At 42.7% G+C, this 23,927-nt stretch overlaps 1 protein-coding gene across 2 annotated transcripts; it reads right to left on the bottom strand.

Annotated features, from left to right (window-relative positions):
• Positions 1-751: 751 nt before the first annotated feature.
• pdxdc1 (pyridoxal-dependent decarboxylase domain containing 1) lies at positions 752-22,312 on the bottom strand. 2 transcript variants are annotated; one of them, XM_084570917.1, is made up of 24 exons: positions 21,898-22,312; positions 19,152-19,228; positions 18,809-18,877; positions 18,398-18,481; positions 17,956-18,105; positions 16,347-16,536; positions 15,699-15,767; positions 15,526-15,604; positions 15,309-15,393; positions 14,234-14,282; positions 13,636-13,737; positions 13,396-13,521; positions 13,252-13,302; positions 12,247-12,291; positions 9,296-9,356; positions 8,348-8,418; positions 7,435-7,540; positions 7,161-7,335; positions 5,881-5,999; positions 5,666-5,787; positions 5,358-5,450; positions 5,172-5,268; positions 4,800-4,898; positions 752-3,820 (listed from the first exon to the last, which is right to left on the bottom strand). In XM_084570917.1, exons 2-24 carry the CDS (start codon positions 19,226-19,228, stop codon positions 3,519-3,521), a joined length of 2,421 nt encoding a protein of 806 aa, XP_084427043.1. In that variant the 5' UTR covers positions 21,898-22,312; the 3' UTR covers positions 752-3,518. The 2 variants fall into 2 exon arrangements, with proteins under 2 accessions (XP_084427043.1, XP_084427044.1); XM_084570918.1 differs by lacking the exon at positions 12,247-12,291 and having other exon boundaries at positions 21,898-22,311.
• Positions 22,313-23,927: the final 1,615 nt, after the last annotated feature.

Below are 23,927 nucleotides of genomic sequence, written 5' to 3'. Positions count from 1 at the left end.
TCAGTGAGTTACGGCTAATTTCCTGCTAAGCCCCGCGCTTTCGCTGAGAATGTCTCGGTTGACGGGCGGCCATGTTTTTGGACCGTGTAATGAGGACGAGTGGTTTTGGCAACCCGCTGCTGCGGGAGAGATGACCGAGATCTTTGGCCACAGTCGCCCAAGTTACACCCTTATCAGTGAAAAGACCAAAACATGTCAGAACTTGAATTAAACTGTGGGAAGAGCGGCTGAAAAAATCAAGACGGAAGACTCTGGAACCGAAGTGTTCATGTCGTGACTTCTTCCAAAGGAGGTGTTACAAAGTGAGGACTTTGTAGGATGCCGAAACTTTTGCATATTACACAATTACTTTTTTTTTTCTTTTTTCATGAATCCAACAAGTGAATCCAATGTGCTAGCTTAGACAAACAACAGCCATACGGGTGGGGGAGGGGGAGTCCATTCCCGTCGAAACTTATAATTGTGATTCTTTAAAAAGCAAGAAAAACATACAGTAGATAAAAGCGAGTACAGCAGAGAATATAAGCAAACATAAAAACAGAAAACTGGTGAACAGACTAGTAACCTCCACGTTGCCTCTAGACTCCATAATTACAGTTTCAGTGTTTTTCTATCCCCATCCATTGCTACTGTTTGTCTAACCTAGCAACAGTAAGTTTAGTCTCTGATTGGTGGTCAGCGGACCAATCAGAAGGCCGCAACAAACTTTTTTTTAGATTAATAAGGCAAATGATGACAATACAGCAGAAACATGGGTTTAGAGTTTAATAAAAATACGTTTGCTTCATGAACACACCAACCTCAATCATCGCTGTTGACTATCTGAAGTTATTCCCTTTTTATTTTTTTAAAATTTTTTTATCCATTAATGAATTTCCATCACCTTTGGGCACGAGCGGTGTATCACAGCTTTGTATCGATTCGCACAAACTACTAAAATCCAAACAGATGAACAGACGAATCACACATAAAGCTCCTCTCTGACGAGCTTTTGCGATGAAACGAAGTGGAACACTTATCCCTGTGTACGGGATGTGAATTATCTTTGTGTGTTTTTTTTTAATATGCCCTGTGTTGTCGACGCGGTCTGACCCTTATATTACCAGAGAATGTGGCCTGTTCACGCAGGGGAAGCACCTGAAGGCATGAACCTCAAACTGAAAGGAAGGCTACTGTTATACATTTTATGAATTTATATTTTATGATTATTATCTAGATAAGAGCAACTTCCAGTCTAAAAGAAGAAATGGGAGTTAAATGCAAAACATCTCTGAGCTTCACGTACAGTTGCACGTGTTGAAGTCATCCCATGTGTGCCAAAATAAAGCATTAAAGCAAACTGGTGGTGTGTTTTAGTCCGTTATTGCTGTAAACAATCGTTTATAATTTTAAAGCAGGATGAAAAAGAACATCTTTCCTTCCTTCTTCTTCTTCTTTTGAATCTCCGCAAACTATTCTAAGGCCATCGTCGAAGGTCTGAGTGAAGTTATAAGTCAAAGTTTTATCTTCGTTCACTCTGGACGCCAAGGCCTCGGATCACACAAAAGTTTAGTTTCAGTCAGAGTACATCCAAAACTTGAACAAAACCCATTTAGCTCAAATTGTTGAATCTGTTCCAAGATATATATTTTTTTGTATACGTTCCTTTTTAATACCATTTTCCCCTTGACCTTCATTTATTGCTCTGTTTTTGTCAGATAAGTAGTTAGTTCAGTTACAAGACGTGAATATGTGTAGGAAGACTGGAAAAAAAACGTAGAGGTATTTATAGAAATCACCCGAACCCCAGAAAGCCACCGACTCAAACTGAAACTTCTAAATGGATGCGTGTAAGTGTGTTTCTGCACTCGAAATCGACTTTCAAAATAAAATATTCTCCTGATCAAATATAAACATTCAGACAGCGACACGTCGTTGCAACAAATCAAAAGTTCTTCATGAAACGCCTCAAGGTTAGAAAGTTATTGATTTATCTTTGCATTAGAATCACACGACAGAGATAACCGTTATGAAGGCTCATTTACACCATAATTAAATACAGAACAGTTGTAATTATCTACAGAACAGAAGTGCAATTAATTTTTTTTTTTTCTTTTTTTTTTTTTTAAATCTTCATTCCCTATCAAATCACATTTCACAACTCTTTACAGTGAGTCTTCAACCTGCACCGGGATCAAAGCACTTAATGAACAGTCCGGCCACGTTCGGCTTTCATTCCAAGTCGTTTTCTTCCATTTATAAGGAAATTTCAAACCCACAACCTCGCGAGTCTCGTCCACTTCTGCACGGCGTCTAAAACGTCGATCGGCTCTCACTGACGAGAAGCCGACGACCGAGTTATTTAAAAGAAAAAGAGAATCTCCCGTCAGTTTCAGCGTGCACTGACACGCTTCTGGCCTTTCTCATATTTAACCCGCCAAAATAAAAGCAATCTGCACCAATCTGTGCACACGGGATGTTTGGAGTCGGATGGGTGACTGTCTAGCAGGATCAGTTTGTCAAAACAAATATCCCAACACCCAAATCCTCTCACCTATCTGGCACCTGCAAATATTTAAAGGGCAATTTTTTTTGGCAAAGAATAGTAATATCCCTCACAGGATTAAAGCGGAGCAATGCTCCTCTGTGGAAGAAAGTGTAAAAATGTATTTTGACAAAAAAAAAAAAGAAATTCATTAACATTAACTTAAAGTTGTGCAACTTTAAAGAGAATTTTGCGCCACGAAGCTGCAGCTTGTGTGATGGAGTACTTATCGTTTCGACTCCATCGTAAGCTTCTGGGTAGTGCACGCATGGAGGGAGTGTTGGAAGCTTTTAGCTTTTTTTTAAATAACTCACAATTATAATCAAATCCTTCTATACAGACTTATTTTATCATAAATTATCACATAAAGAGTAATTTGGCGAGTTACGTACAGCATATATATATCATGTGTAGACTACATACAGTGAGGAATCTAAACGTTATAATTGCACTGGCAATTACTGTAATATCGAGCTGCGGGGGTTTCCAGTTGAGTGTTCGGATGAATGAATGAGTGGCGTATTAATGTTTCTTTTCAAGGCTAAGAAAAGAATAAAAACAAAATCGGTGTGCAATATCGCTACTCCGTCATCAGCTAACGGAGAGATCAGTGTAAAAAGAAACACTAAGCTGGGCTGGATGTCAGTCTGAACTGTTAAATCTCATTTTTTTTTTTTTTTTTTTTTTGGTGCAGCTGCAAAGTTTGAGAGCAGAACGTTATCCATCAACCTAAGACGACGATAACCTCTGTAGTAGACCGTAATGCAGCGCACATTTTCCTGCAGTCATATTAAAACACTAAACAAGAACTTGTGAACTAATTTTCGTCTTGTAACAATAAGGCAGAGACAAACAGCCCAACGTAGCTTCATCAACTTGTCCTTCCAGACCTTGACGAGTTACATTCCCAGTGTAATACACCTTTCTTTTCTACATCTATTAGGCTGGTTCCACGTGGAGGACGGTTTGAGAGCACCTGCAGAAAGACGCGTCCTTATCTCCCACTCTCCTCCACCTCCTGGCCGTCAGGCTGCCTGGCCTCTACGGCCTCCGCGGCGTCTACGGCCTCAGCGGCGTCTACCTGCGCGTGCACCTGCTCGGGAGGCTCCTGGATTTCCTCTGACGTTGCGTCACTTGAAGCGTTATGCGGCGTCTCTGGCGCAGGTGGGGAAGGGGGAGGGGCGAGGCTGCTGCTCAAAGAGGCGTTTTCCTTGGGAGTCTCGTCAGGTTGCCCGATGGAGCTGGTTTCGCTCATGGAGTCGGAGCCTGCCCCTGAGCGCCGGAATAACCTCTGACCTGTGGCACAAGGAGAGGGTGATGCATCAGCTGTTTTGGAGCTAACTAGGGATGCGCCGAAAAGTTTCGGCCCAAAACCGAAAATGCACTTTCGGGCCATTTTCAGCCGAAAATTGCTGTGGTTGTTGCTTGCACATGTTGTTTCGGCGATAAAAAATTTTTGGCCAAAAAAAACGAAAATGCACTTTCGGGCCAAAACTTCATCGCCGAAACAACAAGGCCAAAACAACACGGCTGAAACAGGATGCTGTGATGATGCAAGCAACAACCGCAGCAATTTTCGTCCGAAAATGGCCCAAAAGTGCATTTTCGGTTTTTCGGCCGAAAATTTTTGGTGCATCCCTAGAGCTAACCTGAAGCAACAGAGGGGAAGACACTTATTACAACAACAAATGCATGACTGCTTTGGTCTGCTTTTGAACAAGATGAGGTCCCTTCCTTCCTCCAGGAAATACTGAGACAATCATTTCTACATCTTTAGACTCCAGAGGAGCAAAACAAAACATGTTCTGTCCTGCTGTCTTACGACTGAAACTCCAAAGTGAAGGAAAATGAAGACGTGTCAATAATATGAACATTTGCTGAATTCCAACAGTCTACTCAGAAAAGCAGAACTAGAACGAAGAAGAGCTGGCAAAGCCCGGGCTTAGCCACAGAACTGATGCTGTGGTGAAAATATCTCGGTTCGAGTGGATCTGTGCGCGAAAGAGAAACAAACTGCAAACTTTTCTGCAGCTCCAAAAGCCCAGAAGAGTGGAGGGAGCCCACTAGCTTGATAGCTATCCAGTTTTTACACGACTTCCTCTCTCAGATAATTTATTACTCCATAAAAGGCATGTCAGACCTAGTACAGGACATTTCAAACATAAGGCAATCAAGACATAAAAGTCATTAAACACAAACATAAAGAAGGACAAACAAACCATTAAACAGGACACACTCTGACTGCTAGTACACCTCTGCTAGCGTACCACCCTACCTGGTTGCCTCTTTGATGAGGAAGTGGGAGTGTCTTGCTGGGGCGGCCTCCCTGCTTGGGCCTTGGTGGAGTAGGTCACCTCTGTGGAGTCCAGCGAACCTGAGGACACAAGGCGTTAGCTAGCGCCTGTACGTACATAAACACGTAAACTGACATTTATACAAATATACAGTTAAAACAGCTAAAACAAAAGTGTCCTGACCCACATCCTCTACTACCTACATTCACTTCGGGAACAGTTAAGAAGTAGGAGTCCTGAGAGCTTCAGCTATTTACACATTACAAACCAAAGAATGGCTCTGTTGTGCGCGCAATGACACGTGGCAGCACTACAACGACCGGGATTGTCCAGAAGACAGAAACGCACAGTACCTGCAGCCAAGTTGAAGGTCCTTCCTTTTATGGAGCTTTGAACTGGAGAAAACCAGTTTAACACGGAGCCAACCAGAGGAAGCTGTCTCAGCATCCCCTAGAACACAGACACCGTGGGTGTAAATAACCACACCGATGAGACAATCACACAGACGTCTAGCTTCGTTTCAAAGTCGACCCGCACACCTCTTCCATGAGTTTCTCCTCATTGGCCTTTTGGAGCTGCAGCTCTGCCTCCAGGATGCCTTTCCTCACCACCTCCGTCATGTTCTCCAGAAGCTGCACGGGGAAAAAAATCCCAATGGTTAGATGATTAGATATACGTTCTTCATGAAGGACTTCCTTTTGACAAGACTTGATCATTGATTCAAGACGTATAGCTTCTGTTTGTGTAGATTTGGGACAAAAACGTAGTTCTTTGGACCCAGTCCCGAGTCCATCGACTCTCTGTGAGTGTCTAATGACCTTCACGCATCCTTTAAAATAGCACTTACCCTTCCACTTTCCTCTATCTCCCTCCCCAGGGCAGCTATTGTATCCACAAGCTCCGAAACATCAACGTCCTCAGTCACCATGCCCACGAAGATACAGTCCTCCTTTGTCCCGAACTCCGGGCCTGGGATGAGACGGAGAGAAAACCAACAGGAAACATGAATAAGACAAACGCTGTGCGTCTCGTCGCGTCTCTCAGCAGCGAAGCGGTACGAACCGGTGGAGAAGACGATGTCCGTGTCAAGGTCTTGAAGCTTCTTCAGCAGCTCGGCGTTAATTTTCTCCAGCTGCTGCTTCCTCCTGCTCTCGTCCAGTTCTTCCACCTGCGGCTCGTACCTGCGCGTCAACACACAGCAACGGATCTGGTCATGATGTTTTTACAGCGCGGTTAAAAGGAAAGCAAGGAATCTGCAGCGCTGCTATTCTCTCATTTTTGATTTAGAGGTGAATGTGTGTGTGTGTTGTCACTGCTGGAGAAAAGCATTTAGTTGGAAAGTAATGATGTGAACAGTATAACAGGATTAATTTATTGGGAATAATTGGGTTTTCTCAGTTCTCTCAATAATGTAATCATTTTAAACTGATATTATCCCACTAATCCCACTACAGTGGATTCAGAAGGTTTCTAAATGAATCTCCCTATCCTTAGCACAGTGTAGCACCCACCAGGCTTCACTACAGGGGAAGCTAGGTGACGAGAAGCCTGTTTTTTTTTACCAGATATAGTGCTGGTGGTTCTGCCTGGGAACTTGGTTGTCTTTCTGACAAGTTCTCCTGTTACTCCAGGCAACTTCTAAAGTTCCGCAATAGGGATTGTTGGGTCGTTTCAGACCGCAGGAACATTTCTCTCCTGACTATTTAAAGTACACCCTGTTTCGTGTGTCTGCATGGCAGGAACTGAGAATTGTAGTTCTTAAAAACGGGTTTCTATATGGTTTTTGTTAGCTACTACATCAGTGTAAGCACCTTCCGAGCAAAAGAGGAACCTTGAAGGTCAATATATAAGTGTAGCTACTCAACAGCTGTTAATGTTATCCCTACAAATGGCACAGAAAACTAAAATGGCCTGACAGTGAAATCCTTCCTGTCCTAGATATTACCGGATATTATGTTCAACTCTCGTATCAGCAGCCTGAGTAGAGAAATAGCCCTTGAAGGTTTGTACTTTTCAGAGAACCTCTCTTTGGTCACTTCTCTGACCAAGGCCTTTCTGTCCAAGTGGTTTCAAAATTCTTCCATGGTTATTGAGACCACTGTGCTCCTGGGAACACTTAGATAAGAGAGAGGTTATAAAATTTGTGTCTCCCCCCCAATTTTATCTCAATATTCCTTGGACTTCCTTGACTTTGGTTCCTAGCTTGCAATGATGGGTGTATCTCTGTGCACAATCAACATAATTTGACACAGGATGGCTCCAGTCTTGACCAAGGGTTAGGGATTAGTTACCACGGCAAGGCATCTGAATTCTTCTGTAAATCACAGCCTATCCAGTCTTACCGGATAATTCCCAGGCCGGGCCAGGTGAGCTCCTCTATGTATCTAAGCGAAGGTGAACGTCGGTGGGTCTCCTCTCTGAAGTCCTGTCTGAGGCACAGTGTGGAGCCCATCACGAGCACCAGTTCCGTCAGCTTCTCCACCAGGACATCAACGTCCTCCTGCTGGGTCCCCAGAACTGGACAAGAGAAGGCAAGTCATGGTATTTTCCTCCTGGTGATTTCTCCCTTGCTAGCTAAGCAAAATGTTTGTGTGTGTGTGTGTGCGATCAAGTTACCTGCAGCGGTCAGGAGGGGACTGAAGCGAACACAGGTGCCCTCGTCGTCCAGCTCCACCACATCTACTCCGCTGGTGGGAACCAGCTGGGCCAGCTGTTCACCCAGCTACACACAAAAGAAATACACCATTGTGGCAGTGAGCTTGCTGAAAACACTGAAAACGTTTGTTCTGTCAAAAAAGGTTCTGTTCAGAAACGTCCAGAAAAAGGCCGAATGTGGCAGGTTATTATCCAAACATCCATAAATTCATGTTGGTATTCTGGATGAAACCGGCGTGAATACAATGATAGATAGATGACATGTGATTCTCTAATTTTATATTATTACGCTCAATTGTTTGATTTATTGTGAATATATAAAATATTATACAATATATACACCAATCAGGCATAACATTATGACCACCTTCCTAATGGACATGGGCCTTCTGAGGGTGTCCTGTTTTGTTTGGCAACAGAATGTTGTTAGTGGGGGACTTTGGGTGCTATGGGTTGAGGGGAGGGGCCTCGGTGGATCATCCCACAGATACTTGATCAGTTTGGGATCTAGTGAATTTGGAGGCCAGGTCAATACCTTGTGCTGTTCTTCATGTTTTTTTTTAGTTGTTCATAAACCGTTTTTGTGTGTGTTCCTGTGTCAGGCTGCATCCTGTTAGGGATGGCTGGTGCCATCAAGGAGTGTCATTGCTATGGGGTGGGGGTGCCTGGTCTGGTCTAGGTGGGTGGTACATCTACACGAATGCCAGGTCAAAAAGTTTCCCAGGAGTATTGTCAAAAGATGGTCAATGTATTCATGTCTCCTGTCAGTGGTTTTAATGTTGTGGCTGGTCGGTGTATAGATCAGCTCAGCTCCAATTAGCAAAGTCACAAATATACAAGGTATAGTACTTGACAAAAAAGGAAAAACACACACCCATCTGTTGAAGGCATCAAGAACCTCTTTCTCTCCAGAGCACAAACCGTCCACTGAACCCCCACTGGATGCTAAGGACATAGGGAAAGAGGAAATAAAGGAATACGACAATGACATTTTTGGGTGTGTGAGCATGTAGTGACATTATCGCCCTAGTATTCTCCAACTTCTTCTTTAAAAACACCATGTCAGCTGGTTCTTGAAAACACAAATCAATGCAATAAAAGGTTAAAATTAGGGCCGGGACTCGATTAAAAAAATTAATCTAATTAATCAGAGGCTTTGTAATTAATTAATCGAAATGAATCACATTTTAATCGCATATAAATATTTGACCTGAGAACAGTGAGAAGTCATTTTTTTCATATGGATTTTTAGTATACCATTGAATAATGACTGAAATTTCCCATCCACGGGGCCAACCAAAGCGGTCTCATCAGCATCTTCGTTCATTTTCACTGTGGTTTGTTGTTGTCTGAAGTAATGAACGCTAGTTGGTGCTCCAGTATAATCGGTCCGCCGAAACTCATCCAGTGAGAAACGTTCCGCGGTGCAAAAATAAGTGTGATTAAAATGCGTAAAAAATGTTTAACGCGTTATTTTTGTGTAATTAATTAATCTTAATTAACGCGTTAAAGTCCCGGCCCTAGTTAAAATGTATAACTTTACATAGTTTTTCAGTGTATTTTATTGATTTCCTCAACAAAGTTGAACAATACGGCCTCCTTTAATTCTAATCGCAACTTAGAAGAAGACCTTCAAACACAGAGCACATATCTCTTCAGTAAGGGATGGAATTGTATCTTCAAGTACAGTGGTTCTTAGCCTTGGGGTTGTAATCAAAGACAACGGCATCAGGATCTAGTTAAAAGAGCTGCCACAGATTACTGTCTTTATTTTTACAAAAACTATTTTTACAGTGTAGCGTCCAGAGCGTGCGATCCTTACCAGCACTCATTTCTTGGGAAAACTTGAACAGCACCACAGGAGAGTTTAGATCATCCTCAACCTGTTGGACACACAAAGACACAGATCAAGCATCTGAAGCGTTCATTATCACACTTAACATCACATCTACTTATCGAACATGCAAAAATAATTACTCATCAGTTGAAATGGTGCAATGCAAACATGTAACAAAGGAGAGTTTGCTTTGTGTCCATGCCTGCTGAAGCTACAGTATGCCCATGGTTACTGTTAACTGTATGCTGCATACAGTTTTTGTTTTGAGTTGTCAAACTCATGGTGGTGGTGACTGAACCCCTTTGCCTCTTAGTGGAATGGAGCAAACCAAAGCTACAGGTCCAGACTGGAAGATAAACTGGCAGCCATGCAGTGTTTCTAAGGCAACTTTCTAGGGCATTTAGCAATTTAATTAACTCCCCTATCACTGTAAAATATGTCAAAACCAAGTCTGGTTACATGCCTGTGTTTTCACCAACAGATGGTGTCCCCTGTTTAAGGTCACTCTGTTATCAGGGTCAAATTGAGCTATTCTGAGCTATAACCAGAATTAAATCCAGGAAACGTCCGACCTCAGGTGAATCACACGTGGTAAATTTCTGAATTTTCTAAACCACTAAGACAGGAAATAAAACCCACAGCGAAGCTCATCATCATCAGTGACATTCAAGTGAGGGGTTAAGGCAAGCATCATGTGGGGAAGAAATGATGGCTGCCGTTTCTGGGGTGTTAATGTCATGGGTCATGAATAATTCACAAGCATGTGTAGTGTTGTCACAAACCTAAAAAAAATAACTTGAATAATACGTTTACGTACATACTGCACACATATTACGATACTATACAAGTCAAATGGTTAAATGATCCAGGCCAGGTCTCTAGGCCTCAATATGCCAGATTAGAATCAACACCCTTCCTGTAGTGGAAGTGTCATTTTTCAAAATAGACCAAAGAAATCAAGGACTATGACATAAAACGAAGTTCTGGCCACTTTGAAAAGACGTAAACCACTTTTATTGTTGAAAAAAACTATTTTAGTTCTGTCACTGTTGCACTTCAGTCATGCAAAGACCGAAAACACATCAAGTTGACTAATGTAGTTGGGCTGTTAGTTGGCACAAGAGCACAAGAACCAGCTCAGATGGTCGTGAATTGGACCCAATGGACTGGACGAACCCATCACTAGATGATTCAACAGTTTCAGATACTGATAAATGAGAATTCAGACAGTCCACACACCAGAAGCCCATACAAGCAACTAGTAAGACATTTCTTGAACAACAACCTTTTCTGTTTCTAAATCACCATGTAGGATGTCTCTAGTTGTGGCGCAACAAACAGGACAAAAAAGATAAAAACTATAATGAAACTATAATGAAAGGGTAGGTACCTAGTAATTACACTGACAGAATTTTGTTGTTTCAGCTGTTTATAGAAAAATATTCAGCTTCAACTGCAAACTCTCATAATTTGAGGTTTAACATCCAATTTGGGATGGAGATTTAGGAACCGCAGCAAGAGATCAAATGTCTTTGAACAACTGACCTCAAAAGCTGTTTCATGGACAGGTAGGCAGGTAAATGTCGGGAACGGTGGCATTTAAATTTGGGAAACGACTGATGTGAACCAACAATATGGTCACAGGAACTCTGAGTGCCAGTAAAACAACCATGATTAAGCTACAAGAACAAGGAAAACTCCTTTCACAACATCCATTCAGGTGAAGAACACTCCCCTGGACGTAGGGACGTCATTGTCAAAGTCAACGAAGGGTTCCCTACAAAGCTCTACAAAAAAGCTGCACTGGTCTTGTATTTTAGAGGTTTCTGTGTTTTGCTAAACTAATATCAACCTACACAAGATTAAGAATATAAAAGATAAGAGTTTGGAGAAGAAAAAGTTTGACGAAGCCTTGAAACGGCTCATGATCCGAAGTATACAACATCATCTGTAAAACACAGTGGAGGCAATGTGACATTATGTTCACTGCTTTGTCTAATCTATTCTAACACCGAGTGATGCTTCTGTCCTGCCCATGTCATTTTTGGACAAGGAGACACAAACAATATGACAGATATATGACGATTCAACGGTTTCAAAGTTGACCTTCGCCAACCAGTACAGACAGGAGATAGCTGTGCAGTCATACACTGATCTTTTACAAATGAATCTTTAAGTTACATTAGTGGTCTGATGACCATGGGGTGCAACATGACACATCATTAATTATTCATGACCCTTGTAGTTCTCCCAAAGGAAACAAAACATAATGACTGTGGAGAGGCATTCCCTGAAGTACCTCAAAGGACATGCCTGAGTGGTCCACATCCTAAACAATTAGGAAGAAGTGAACAGTCCATCAGCCAATGGAGAGACCCAAATACCGCTGAGCTGATGTAAGTGAAGGAAAATGGTCAGGAGTGACAGGAAGGAAGGAAGAAAGAAAGGGAAGAAAAAAGGGTGGGGAAGGGGAAAGGGGACGTGAGGGGAGGGGGGCAAAGGCTTGGTCCCACCTACAATAGAGAGCATGAGAGAGCCCAGAACGTCCCGCAGTGAAGCCCCGGAGATGGGCGGGATCGGCGACACCACGCCCTGGAACCAAGGTAACCCACACTGACTATAACTACAGCTATACACACACAAAGGTATTCACACACACCTTGAGACTCACACACATCCTACTGACACAGCGCTACTAAAGACTCAAGTCGTCTCTCTGAGTACCACTGTGTCACGATGCGGGTCGCCAACACTCTTGATTGTTCACTGCATCTGGATTAAAGTGGCTCGGATGTAAAGCGCTCCGATACGGGCAATCAATTTCAAGTCACCGCATGAATACAGTGTTCGCCTCTAGCGGATGCCAGTGAACAAGCCTTTTAGCCAGGTCTGCTTTTCCTGAGAGGGTTTTAGTGTGAACACAACTCTTATGTTACCATTTTCAAAGCCTCCGCGAGAGAGATCTCTGTCTCAAGCACGTCCTACAAACACAAATGGGTCGTCATTTCTTCGTCCGTCACAAGCTCTACATGCTACTACTTAGCCATTACTTAGCAAAACATAAACAGACTGATAGACTGAAGTACATTTATGAGACAATTTGGAAGATATTTAGCAGGAGCCAGTGGGCTTGAAGTTTAGAGCCTCAGACATAGTAAGTCAGAAAGAACTGAAAGTCGCTAACAGTTGCATAAATTTACAACAATTTAATTATTTTAGAAAAAGAGTTTGCCACAATTAGGCTTCACACCAAATTCGCGACATACACAGTTTTTTACTGATGTGCAATGTAAAGTCAGTTGTGCACAGTTTAGAATATTTTCTGGTTAGTTCTAAAATGCTAACTATTGCTAATTGTTAATAGCTTTTCAGTGGCTTGACTCATTTTGGAACATCCCTCGCTCTGTGCTATATGCTAACATGTCTGAAGCATAGACTGTATATAAATATGAACTACGTGTCGCCACTTCCTTGCAATGGCCAAGGTGATGCTATTTTCCCGGGGATACGGGCGGCGCCATCCTGCGACTCTGGAGCCAGAGTCTGCTTCTTTTTTTTTTTACAAATATTTTTACAACTATTATGTCACTTCCTGTGTCAATAGTGTCAAATAACTAACCTAAACGAAATTTATCCAAAGAGCTGACACTTGAACATGCATCAACATTATATTAACTACCTGAAATGATAGCAACCATCCTTGATTATTTGACCTGTATTTTAATGTTTTAGTTTGATGCAAGTCCCATCCACTAACATGGAGGGGGTGGAGCTTATGACCTATACTGCAGTCAGTCACCAGGGGGAGCTCTACTTGCTTTGGCTTCACTTTTCAAGACATTTCCACTGTCCATATTTATACAGTCTATGGTCTGAACATGTCGGACCAGGTAATGCAAGACATGATATTTTCAGCGGCAGAGCATTGAGAGAGCACGTACCGATGTTTTGATAGAGGTCAGAGACTTCAGCTTCTGCAGGAGTTGCTGGCTCTAAGGGGGAGGAGAGAGAGAGAGAGACTGATCAGCACTTATGTTTTCCCGTGTGGCAGGACACGGTCGCCTAGCTTAGCATTAAGAGCTCACCAGAGCGGTGGCGTGTCTGATCTTCTGGACGATTCCATTGTGCCCGAGGTACTGGACGGAGAGCCAGAGAGGCAGCGCTCGCAGCTTCTCCACAGGCTGGCTGGAGGTCAAACCTGCAGCCAGAGACTAAGAGACAAAACAGAGGCACAGCCACAAGCCAAAGTGTGTGAGAAGGCAACCAAAAAAAAAATAAATAACAAAAGCTGAGAGAATGTGAAATGAAAAATTACACAAGCTAACCAGTGCTGGGTCTTCGTGTCTGTAGAGAGTGACGGCGGTTACAGCAGGCAGTCCCAGCCACTGTCCTGGGGTCAGTGTCATACTATCACTTCTGGTGGCTGCCTGGAAGGTGAAGAACGATGTAAACGGGCAAAAGTTACACAAGATGGCACGCTCCCTATGTGTCTGGCTTCTGTAATCAAAGCGAGGTGAGACAATAACACTGGCAGAGACGGTTCAGAAGTTGGCAGGTGTGGGTGGCGGATACTCGGTTAGTCGCCTGTTCTTTCTCATCCAACACGTCCATCTGTCTTTTCTAGGTTTTTAAATGGTGGCCATATGACTATGAGCCATCTAATCTAGAGTGTAACAATGTCTTTTTTTTTTATAAATGATCTATTTATAAAAATAATGAGTCACTATTACATTGTTTTGTCCAGCCATAACAGGAAGGAAACTCATCTACACATTGGTCTAAAGTAAGAAGAACGTTCTCAGTTTCCTTACACTCTAACAATAATAGATTTTAAAACTCATTCTGTTGTTAAAGACCCTTCTCCGCCATATATTTTTGCATCAGTTTCATTATTTCATTATTATATTATTTCAAAGACATTACCATGATAGCAGAGGTGACCTGACCCAGCGCTAGTGTCGCCAAGTTCACCCTGTAGAACAAAGCACAACATCACAGTGAATAAATAAAAATATAGTAGCAGTGACACTTGTGTAAACGTACTAGATGTAAGACATCAGTTTTAAATAATACATCAGACAGTTTGAAGATGAAAAAGAGGAAAAGAAAGGTTTAGGGTTATTTTAATATTTTATGATGTGCGACGGAAACAAAAGTAACGTAGACTGCTTGCTCTGTTCTGCCACACAGAGTGAACGTGCGCATTTAAAACAAAATGCAGAGTTTAAGGAGCGTGTGCTAACAAGACGGCAACAATGAGCTCAGCAGCAAACACTGGAGAAACTGTCTACCAGGAATGACCACCCTGCAGTGCCCCACACCTTCTCAGTATGCTAGAGTAAAGCTGCAACCTCGACAGCTGAAAAATGAATACCAAAGTAGCAAATCTGCAGTTCCTCAACTGACCACTAGATGCTGGCTCCAAGAGTAGGTCTGTTTCTTAACATAACTCACCAATTTAAACTGAATTCAGGCTTAAAGTCATACATACTAGAGGGTGTGGCATATTTTAGTGACTGTCACAGGTCATTACTTGCTTGCCATATCTCCACTCTGCATCTTTGCACATGTCTGGAAAAGCCAGACGCCGCCGAGATGGCGACGGCTTGAGCCACCGCACTAAGCTTCAAAACAAGATTCTTCAGGAATCCTTTGGGTAACCTCACGGAAAATTTGTACATCCTTGTTTACAGTCCATGTCTGGAGCCCTAGAATTAATTTCCCTGCCATCACCACAACACTGAAGCTGTCATCCTAACAATGCATTATTATTAGATGCTACGTCAACATTGAAGTACTTTTACATTGTCTTAAACAAGTGGCATATGTGCATCTTCTAAAGTCCTCACAATGGACTTTTAAGCTAAGTTAACCATACCCTGATTGCACATCTGTTCTTTACACACCTACACAAGGTCAATGTCACCATCTCATCCCACTGTGGGATAAATAAAGAAGCATTATCTTATCTTGTAGAGGGTTAACAGAGCTCACCCACCCTTCCACATGGAGCCACAAGCCGTACTGATCACACAGGTCCTTCAGACGACCCAGCTTGTCTGTATGGCCGGCTCCAGGGGTGCCTGGGAAAAAAAAACAAACAAAAAAAACGCATAACTGAAGTTTAAATCCTGTTAAATGTATTATCTTAAACTCTTGTAATACAACATGCATGCACAGATAGAGTGCAATGTCTGAACTTTGACTGTCCTCACCTGCGTTGGCAATCAGCAGCAAAGGAAGCTTTCCAGCTTCAGTGTCTTCTTTGATTAGTTTTTCCAACAGGGCGACATCCTGGTAGTGATAATAAAAAATGAAAATTAAGCGCATTTAAATTATCTGATAGTTATGTGTTGTTGTTTTGGTTTTTTTATTTGTGATTTCCTACCATTTGGTGTTGGGATCCAAAGATAGTGTTGCATGGCACTGTGCACAAACTGGAGAGAGGGAGGCCAAGCTAAGGACAGAGACATCAACAGAACAAACACTTTCTATTATATATGCAACTGGACAAAAGACAAAAAATCTCTGCATACGTTACATATACTCCTTGGAGTATAAGATGCTAATGCCTAATGCAGGGGTGTCAAAATCATTTTAGTTCAGGGGCCACATACAGCCCAGTCTGATGTCAAGGGGGCCGGACCAATAACACGATTTAGCGTATTTACCTGTAAGTAACGACAACTGCAAATGTCTCCTTCCAAATGTTTCCCTAAACCCCACATTTTTTTAAGAAAAAGAAATGCAATTTCTGTTCAGTTCTAGGTCTCAGTTGTTATGTTCACAAATATGTGTGAACCCTTGTAACAGCAGTTACTTTTATTGGAATAATTGCAGTTTATGTCTTCAATGCAATTTTTGCAAATTTATCCCGCGGGCCAGATTAGACCCACTGGTGGGCCGGTTTTGGCCCCCGGGCCGTATGTTTCACACGTATGGCCTAATGGTATGCCAGTGTTGGATCTGTAATTGCCTAATTTCTTTTCAAAGACAGCTCATTATCATTTGAGGAGAAAACATCCAGCGTTCATACCTGACTGCACAGGTGCTGCCCCAGACCAGGCCTGCACGAGGCGCTCTGGTAGATGATAGGCTGCTTGGAGCTGAGGACCGCGTAGCCCTCGGAGGCGTACTCCTCGTAGCGGGAGTTGATGACCAGTCGACACACTTTTACGAGGCCGTCCCTGTCATCCTCGTGGAAGCAGGCGGAACCGTTCTCATACCTGACGGCCAGAGAGGCACGAAAGGTCGGACAGAATCAGCATGAGATATTTGAAATCTCGTTTAAATGAGACAAAGATTTAAATCTAAGCCGTTTACCTAGATACAATACAAACGATACAAAAAACCCAAACACATACAGTGCTTGTGATTTTTTTAGCTCAGATAAAGATAGTTAATATATGTAAATTTTCTCTCATTATTTTAAAAATACACACACATTTCACATTGCCAGTAACGCATAATTGCAAGTTTGAGGAAGTCAAAAAACCAGTGAGGTCATCATGCTTGAAGAAGAGGTTATTTCAGGAAGTGTTTCAAGGATCACACTTTGAGCTCTGAAAATACTGTCAAATAATTAGCATACACACATTTGATAAACTTTCCTTATGTGCTTCTATGTCTGAGAGTTTAGCAGTGGTGGGCCATCAGTGTCTGCCGTCAGTAAACTTTATCAAAATCACTGACTTACATTATAATATTTTCATATTAATCAAATTAAATAGCCTAATCTTTTAATTTTATGGCTCGTCTGTCTCTCCTCTCTCGGGGATGCTCCTTCTGGCAGTGTAACTTTGCATTGGAGCTTTTATCCAATCATATTTCAGCCGTCACGTGTTGCCGGAGCCAAAGAAATCTACCTGGGCCTTCACATTTAAAACTGCAGGCGGCTAAAGCTTGAAACACATTGCAATGACGTTGTTCCTTTAACCAACCACATTTCAAGTTTGTATTTTTAGGCCTTCTCTGTGACGAACCGCGGCGTCAGCGTTTTAGCGTCCTTCTGATTGGAGAGTCAGAGAGACGCTCCATTTAAGCCAAGCTAGCGGTTCGTTTTGACAGCTATTTTTTGAACCCACGTTGGTGGAAGGAGGAGAGGTTATCGATTTCGTCGCAGATCTTCTTAGAAAGACATTTTCACGGCAGCCTTTAAGGAAAAGCTGGATATTGTGAGGAAAGGCCGCCCAATCCTGGTGCTAGCTAGCCTGACCCAGCCGGGAAAAATTTCAACAACTTTGAAAGACAGCGACTATGAGCGCTACCCTTGGTTGACAGCCCCAAAGTTGGTGAGTCAAATTAATTAGATTTACATCTTTTTATGTATATTTTTGCCATTTTATTGGGTCGACATTGACGCTTCTGCTGGATTTGACGTATGTGGCGCTGGTGCGCAGCTGTAGCGCAGACTAGTGGAGACTTTCTGAATTGTTCTAAGTGAGTTTCTTGCTTTAGTAATGGCATTCATCTCAATGCACAGTCAGTCATTGGAGTTTAAGGAAGACTTCCTTGAGCTGTTATATCATAAATAGCTGTGTTAGAAATCTACCGAGCCCGTATTGATGGTGTTCATCCCCGTGTAATCATTACCTACACCAGACCAGCACTAGTGATTTCTATGGATCCACAGATGAGCTACAAACCTGAAGAGCCTGCAGAGCCACAGCGTGGTGTCGGACAAGATGCGAGTGGTCAGCTTCCGTAGTCGCTCCCTGTCCAGCACGGAGATGTAGGCCGCCAGGCTGTGACCCAGCAACGCCATGTGACCCTGCTCACCCACATTCTGCATCCTACTGGAAACACCGAAACAGAAGCTACTTCATACCGTGGGACGTCTATTTCATGCGCTCCTTTGTCTCTGTTTTGCAAACTATGCAAATCTGAAACTACACAAGTAGTTTTAGCTGTGGTTCTTCGCTTCCCTCCAGAAATGCTGTGTTCAGTTTCACGTAGAGAGCTTTTCTACAACTAGCCACGAACAAGACAAGAATTTTTTGGCGATTTATTTATTTATTTTTTAACCAGGAACTACTGCCCTGTTTAAAGTTCACACAGTCAGCAAATAGAAACGTTATAAAGACTTACTGTTGACTGGGCTTGTCCTCTTCCTCCTCCTCTTCGTGAATGAGGTTGTGGACTAAGTGCAGTATAGAGGCGACATCCTGACCACTGCACGAGAAACACAAAGGACGGTGAGTGCCTTCGGTGGAACATTTCATCTAAAGTCACACGTGTATATTTGTCTTAACTGTGATTAAATTAGCTTAAAAATGTTACGTCTGTCCTGAATTATTACTCTCTCTCGGATGAGGCATTTCATAAAAATGTCTTCCTCAATGAAAACCAGTTTTCTCACATTACAGATTGGATCTGAATCGCTCCGGAGATATGCTGGCACAACCAGCTGGATGACAAGAAACTTTAAGAAACTCCAATCAGGACTGACAGTGAGTTAGTGTGTGTGTGTGTGTGTGTGTGTGTGTGTGTGTGTCTTACTCTCCCTGCAGGGGTCCGGGGATGCTGGTTCTGCTGAAGGACGGCCTTTCTGTTCCTGCCTGCAGCTCCCTATAGAGACGCACATGTATAAGATAAGATAATCCTTTAATTTATCCAACAGGTTCTTGGTTGCTTAACAGGTTTTGCTTGTTATACTCATTATGCTCAATGGTATTTCCTTGTAAAAAAAAAAAAAAAACTCTGATGCCAGTCACGTCAGAACAATGCAGGCTTAGAAAACGTCCTTAACTGACATCATAAGGTGATTAAAAAAGCCACCACAACTGTACATTTTAGCATTGTTTCTAATTACAAGGTTCCAGACAACCATGTCTGATCTTACCTCTGTCCATCTCCAAGGATCCTCATGGCCTCACTCAGATTTTTTCCCACTTGAGCCAGCGTGGAGTCCACCATCATCTAAGAAGAATGTAAGAACAATAACATCAGTCTCAGGTTTAACGTGCAGGTAGGGCGGTGGCTGTAGTGCCAGTAATGCATAGCTAAGCTAATTTGCCAACTGTGGCAGTTTGACAAATTAAACTCAGACATGTCAAACATTCAGTCTTAGGATACTCCCGCCTGGCAGACATTCAACTGAAATCAACCTGCAAGACATGCGGACCTGCTGGAACAGCCTGTACGACACGTTAGCAGCACGTAGCACCATTCATGTCGGGATTACTTGGGTGAGAATTGACGAGTGCCCAAACATAACACTTGTGTTAAAACTTTGCGTACAGGTCAAGAAGCAGCGCTCGACAAGAAAAAAAAGCCACGTCATAAAAAGACCAAAGTATAGCTGCGGTTATCACCGCGGAGGAGCGGGACCCAAGGGTCTTTTCAGCCTGAACAAGCAGAAAAACACACAGCCATTAAAGGTTTTCCCTTCAGACCTGAAATAAACCCATTAGATTGGACTAAATTGGACCGTAACTGGGAGCAGCAAGAGAGCAGGCAAACGGCAGCACACTCCTACACGTCAGTCGTCCCTTGGAGGCTCAAAAGATAAACAGAAGAGTTCAGAAATGTAGCATGACTTACGTATTATGGTTAGCTTCTCAGTTATCCTTAGATTTTTGTCATCCGTTAAGAGATTAGGTCATGAGTCATTCCAATGGGATAATGGGAATAAGAAGACTCTGACTGACTCTTCAGCCCTAGCTAACTAATATTCATAATGCTAATGTGGCTGTTAGCTGTGAAACTGTTGTAAACATATATATTTCATTCAGATTCAAGGAGTAATTGATAAAATATAGTTGCAATGTTGGATTTAATCTCTCTTCGGTTCACAGTCGGGACAAAGTTCTGGCACAACCTCAACAACCGCGTGCTAGCAAAACAGCGACTGGTCGTTTGTTGCAGGAAAATTAGATTTCAGCGAATCAGGAAACAGTCTAATTGACAACGGAGCACGCTGGCATGTTGGTAACGCGTGCGCTCACTGCAAACGAGCCGCTCCGGCGAGAGTTTGCGATTGATTTGTCCTGGAACAGGCTGCGACTGGCGTTTTCACATCGGCCCAAAAGAAATGACCTGGCGGGGGGGGGGGGGGAACACCCGCTAAATCGACCGCGTCCACAACACTTCTGGCAATGATCTAATTTGACCCGGTTCGTCCTTTTTCTCATATAAAACTCCTTTCCTCCTCCACTACAGTGCCACACAAACAAGCCTCTTTCCTATCAGGCTGTATAAAGCTCCGTGAAATACGGGAGGGCATTTACATGGGTGTGGATGCTTCACTTGCAGAGTGTTTACTCTAGACAGCTGCCACACAAAGGCAATCGACGCAGGGCTTCATAAACCATTGACTAACGCTAAAAAACTGCCCGTAATATTAATGTTACGCATACAACAAACAGCCAAGACACACGTCCTCTACGATGGCGGCGAGAACCGTTTTACATAACGTACGATAGAAAGAGAAGCAAACGTCATCTCCCCAGGTTCTGTCGGGTTTCTTGAGGTATCTGAAATCCACATACGCACACCAGTTATTCTGTATAATTCAAATATTTCCGATAGAAGGTATGATGGATTAAATGTAAGCTGCAAGCAACTATTGGCCAATCATAAAAGACACACCCACTGTGGGGTAAATAAAAGGATGAAGGAAAATCTCGGTAAACTGAACTGAACTGAACATGAACTCGAGTTTTGGACAGACAAAAATAAGACGAAGATGAAGACGTCGGCCTTGAATGAAAGCGTGCAGAGAGCCCAGCCCGCTGACTACAATGGGGTTGTCAAAATAATAGAAAAACAAACGTTCGTGCAAGACAATGCCTTTCACTACAGCACTACAAACCGCAGCCACCAAAAAAAACAAAAAAAAAAACACGGTTAAACCAACAGCAGCTCTCAGTGGTTTTAAACAAATGGCGATTTAAGATTTACTGTCGTGCTGCTATGCATTTGTTTACGCTAGTGTACCTAATGTGTAATTGTCAGCTGATGTCTCTGAATGAACTGCAAATGCTTTTGTGTTAGGTATATAATAGCAATACTAGAAAAAGTATTTGCACACGGATCCTGCACATGCAAGATTGTGCAAAACTTTTTTTTTTTCTTCCTGCAGAAATTTAGGGGTCCATGCTTTTAAAAACAATGCAATTTATAAGTTTGGTTCATCCTTATATCTGTAAACATTCTTATTATTGTCATTATTAGTAGTAGTAGGTGTAGTAATAGTAGAAGTAGCAGTAGTTAGTAGTTATTATATTAGTGTTATTTGTTATTTCTCATTGCATTACATGTCATCTGATAGGTCTACGTCCACGTACGTGGCTCTGGCAGGTGCACCGCTGCTGTCATGCCAATGGGGGAGGACTGAAGCAGCTGTCCCGTCAGCCTGTGGTCTCCTCCTCGCCTCACAATGTCAGCTGATGTCTTCCCCCCCCCACCAGCGGACACGTACGTTACAAGAAGCTGCATTTTCCCACGCAAATATTAAGAAATAAATAAATAAATAAACTCAAACACACAGGTTTGGTGGAGCTCGGTGTGTCAAGGCGAACACCCCAGAGCTAGCTAGCGGCGGACACGCAGCTCCACGCAGCGACAGCTCTCATTCTGCTACTCACCGTCACCGCGCACAGCAGCTGACAGCCGGACACAGTCTGCTATCGGCGGAAAAGGGGAGCGCAGAAAGCTCGCGGGGCGGCGTCCCTCCAAATGGTTTCCGGCAAAGCGTTGTTTAAACGTTGAATTTAACGCGTCTTCACTGAGCCGACTCCTCCGTGCGTCCCGCAGGCTGAATCGCACAGTTTACTTCCTGATCCGGACCTGCCGCGCGACGCGCGTTCCACGCTGGCAACGGCGACGTCACGCGCTGCCGCAGGACCGGTCAGTCGGTTGGCGACTGATGACGACAGCGGATGTTTTGAATTATTGATTCATTTTTATTGAGATACTATTGACGATAAACATTTATTGCGCCGTTAAATAACTCAGTCAAGTTAAGATGTATGATTACTTTATTTATATTTCATTATTATATTTATTAAACATACTACCTGTGCAATAACAGATAAGATGTAAGATATAATTCCTGTTTATAATTCCTGTTTATTCATTTTACTCTTGCAGTCATGTTTACATCCTCCATGGACAGTTTGGATAGTTAGTTATACATTTATGGCATACTATGACATAAATCAATCAGGCTAATCAACAAATAATTTTATCTAACCAACAGTGGCGATCCTATAGATTCTCTGGGGGCCCCGGGCAAACTAGCTAAAAAGGGGCACCTGGGGGAGGATGAAGCTTATTGATTGACGCACAGTATGGTCTTCTATGGTTTATTGGGGTTTATGGTTTTCATGGTAAAATATGCTATAAGACGGGGGATGCCAATTTAGAGGCCATCTGCTCAGATGTGTTTCAAATCAGTGTGATGAGAGTTGTTCAGTTCCCTGCTTCGTTTAAAAAAAACAATAGAAATGTTGCTGTTATTTCTGAAAATAGTGGTTCACTTACATTTGCACCTAACAGATATGTACAAGTGATTAATAAGCATAATACTTACAGCTTCATGTGTTTGATTGGGTACTCTGTGTCTGCTGTCAGGACATGTATGACAGTTCAATTTGAATCTTCCAAACTTCTAAACAGAGATGTAAGGGCTACACAGAGCACATTAAGGCGTTAATTTGTTTTTATGAATTCTCTGAACCACTTAATCCACCCTGCTCAGCTAGCAACAGCGGGACCAGAGACACTCAGTGCTCCCCCGGGGATCTCCGTCCAGGCTCAGACCAAGCGGAAGATATAATCTCATAAGTCCTGGGGCAGACTAAAGGATTCTGGCTGCCTGGCCTTCCCTGAAGACAGCATTAACTTATTCATGAAAGGCCTTATTAGCTTATGCATCTCTCTGCAGTGTCCCATTAAAAGTATGATGGCTTAGTTATGGATGAATTGTTCTTTTGAAATTAGTTTCCAGGAGCAACTTGACTGAGCTCACCGGAGCAACCAAATCCAAATTCCACTGAAACATCACCACACAAAGATTAATCTGCTGCCCGGGAGTGGGTTCTAACCCAAACACAAACCCATAAAGTGTTCATTGTTACACATGCCAAGTATCCCAGCCCAGAAGGTGACTCTGAATAAACAGGCAAGTCAATGATCCACGGCAGGTTATGATGTGAGCAAACATTCGTTGGGGTTACAGTATCGTGTGCTATACAGGTTGTGTAATCTTGCACCTTGAAGAGTTCATCAACCTTCAAAAATGATTTCAAGAACGCAATCAGATGAAAGAAACCACACCGAGCTCGAGGCTGCACAGTTGGATGCGTCCCATTAATGAGTGAAATAAAGAAAGAAAGAAAGAAAGAAAAAAAGAAAGAAAGAGTGGTTGAGTAATCGCCGTAATTACCTCCTCCCTGTAGTAACAGGTAGCAGTTCCTGCAGCAGGTTTTAAACATTTTACACGTCCTGAGGTCACAATTTGAAGAATGACACAGTGAATTTGACAGACAATTCCTGGAAAGCAGTGGTGTAACAGAACTAACTTGAGTTTATGATATTTAAGATGTCAACTACTCCATTGTGCTTCATGTTTTTTTTAAGGTAACTGTTTTCCAAAGGCAAAGCTATCCATCAA

This window comes from Chelon labrosus, assembly GCF_963514085.1.
Source record: "Chelon labrosus genome assembly, chromosome: 21".
NCBI classification, from domain to species: domain Eukaryota; kingdom Metazoa; phylum Chordata; class Actinopteri; order Mugiliformes; family Mugilidae; genus Chelon; species Chelon labrosus.
This window is presented reverse-complemented; position numbering and strand designations above follow the sequence as displayed.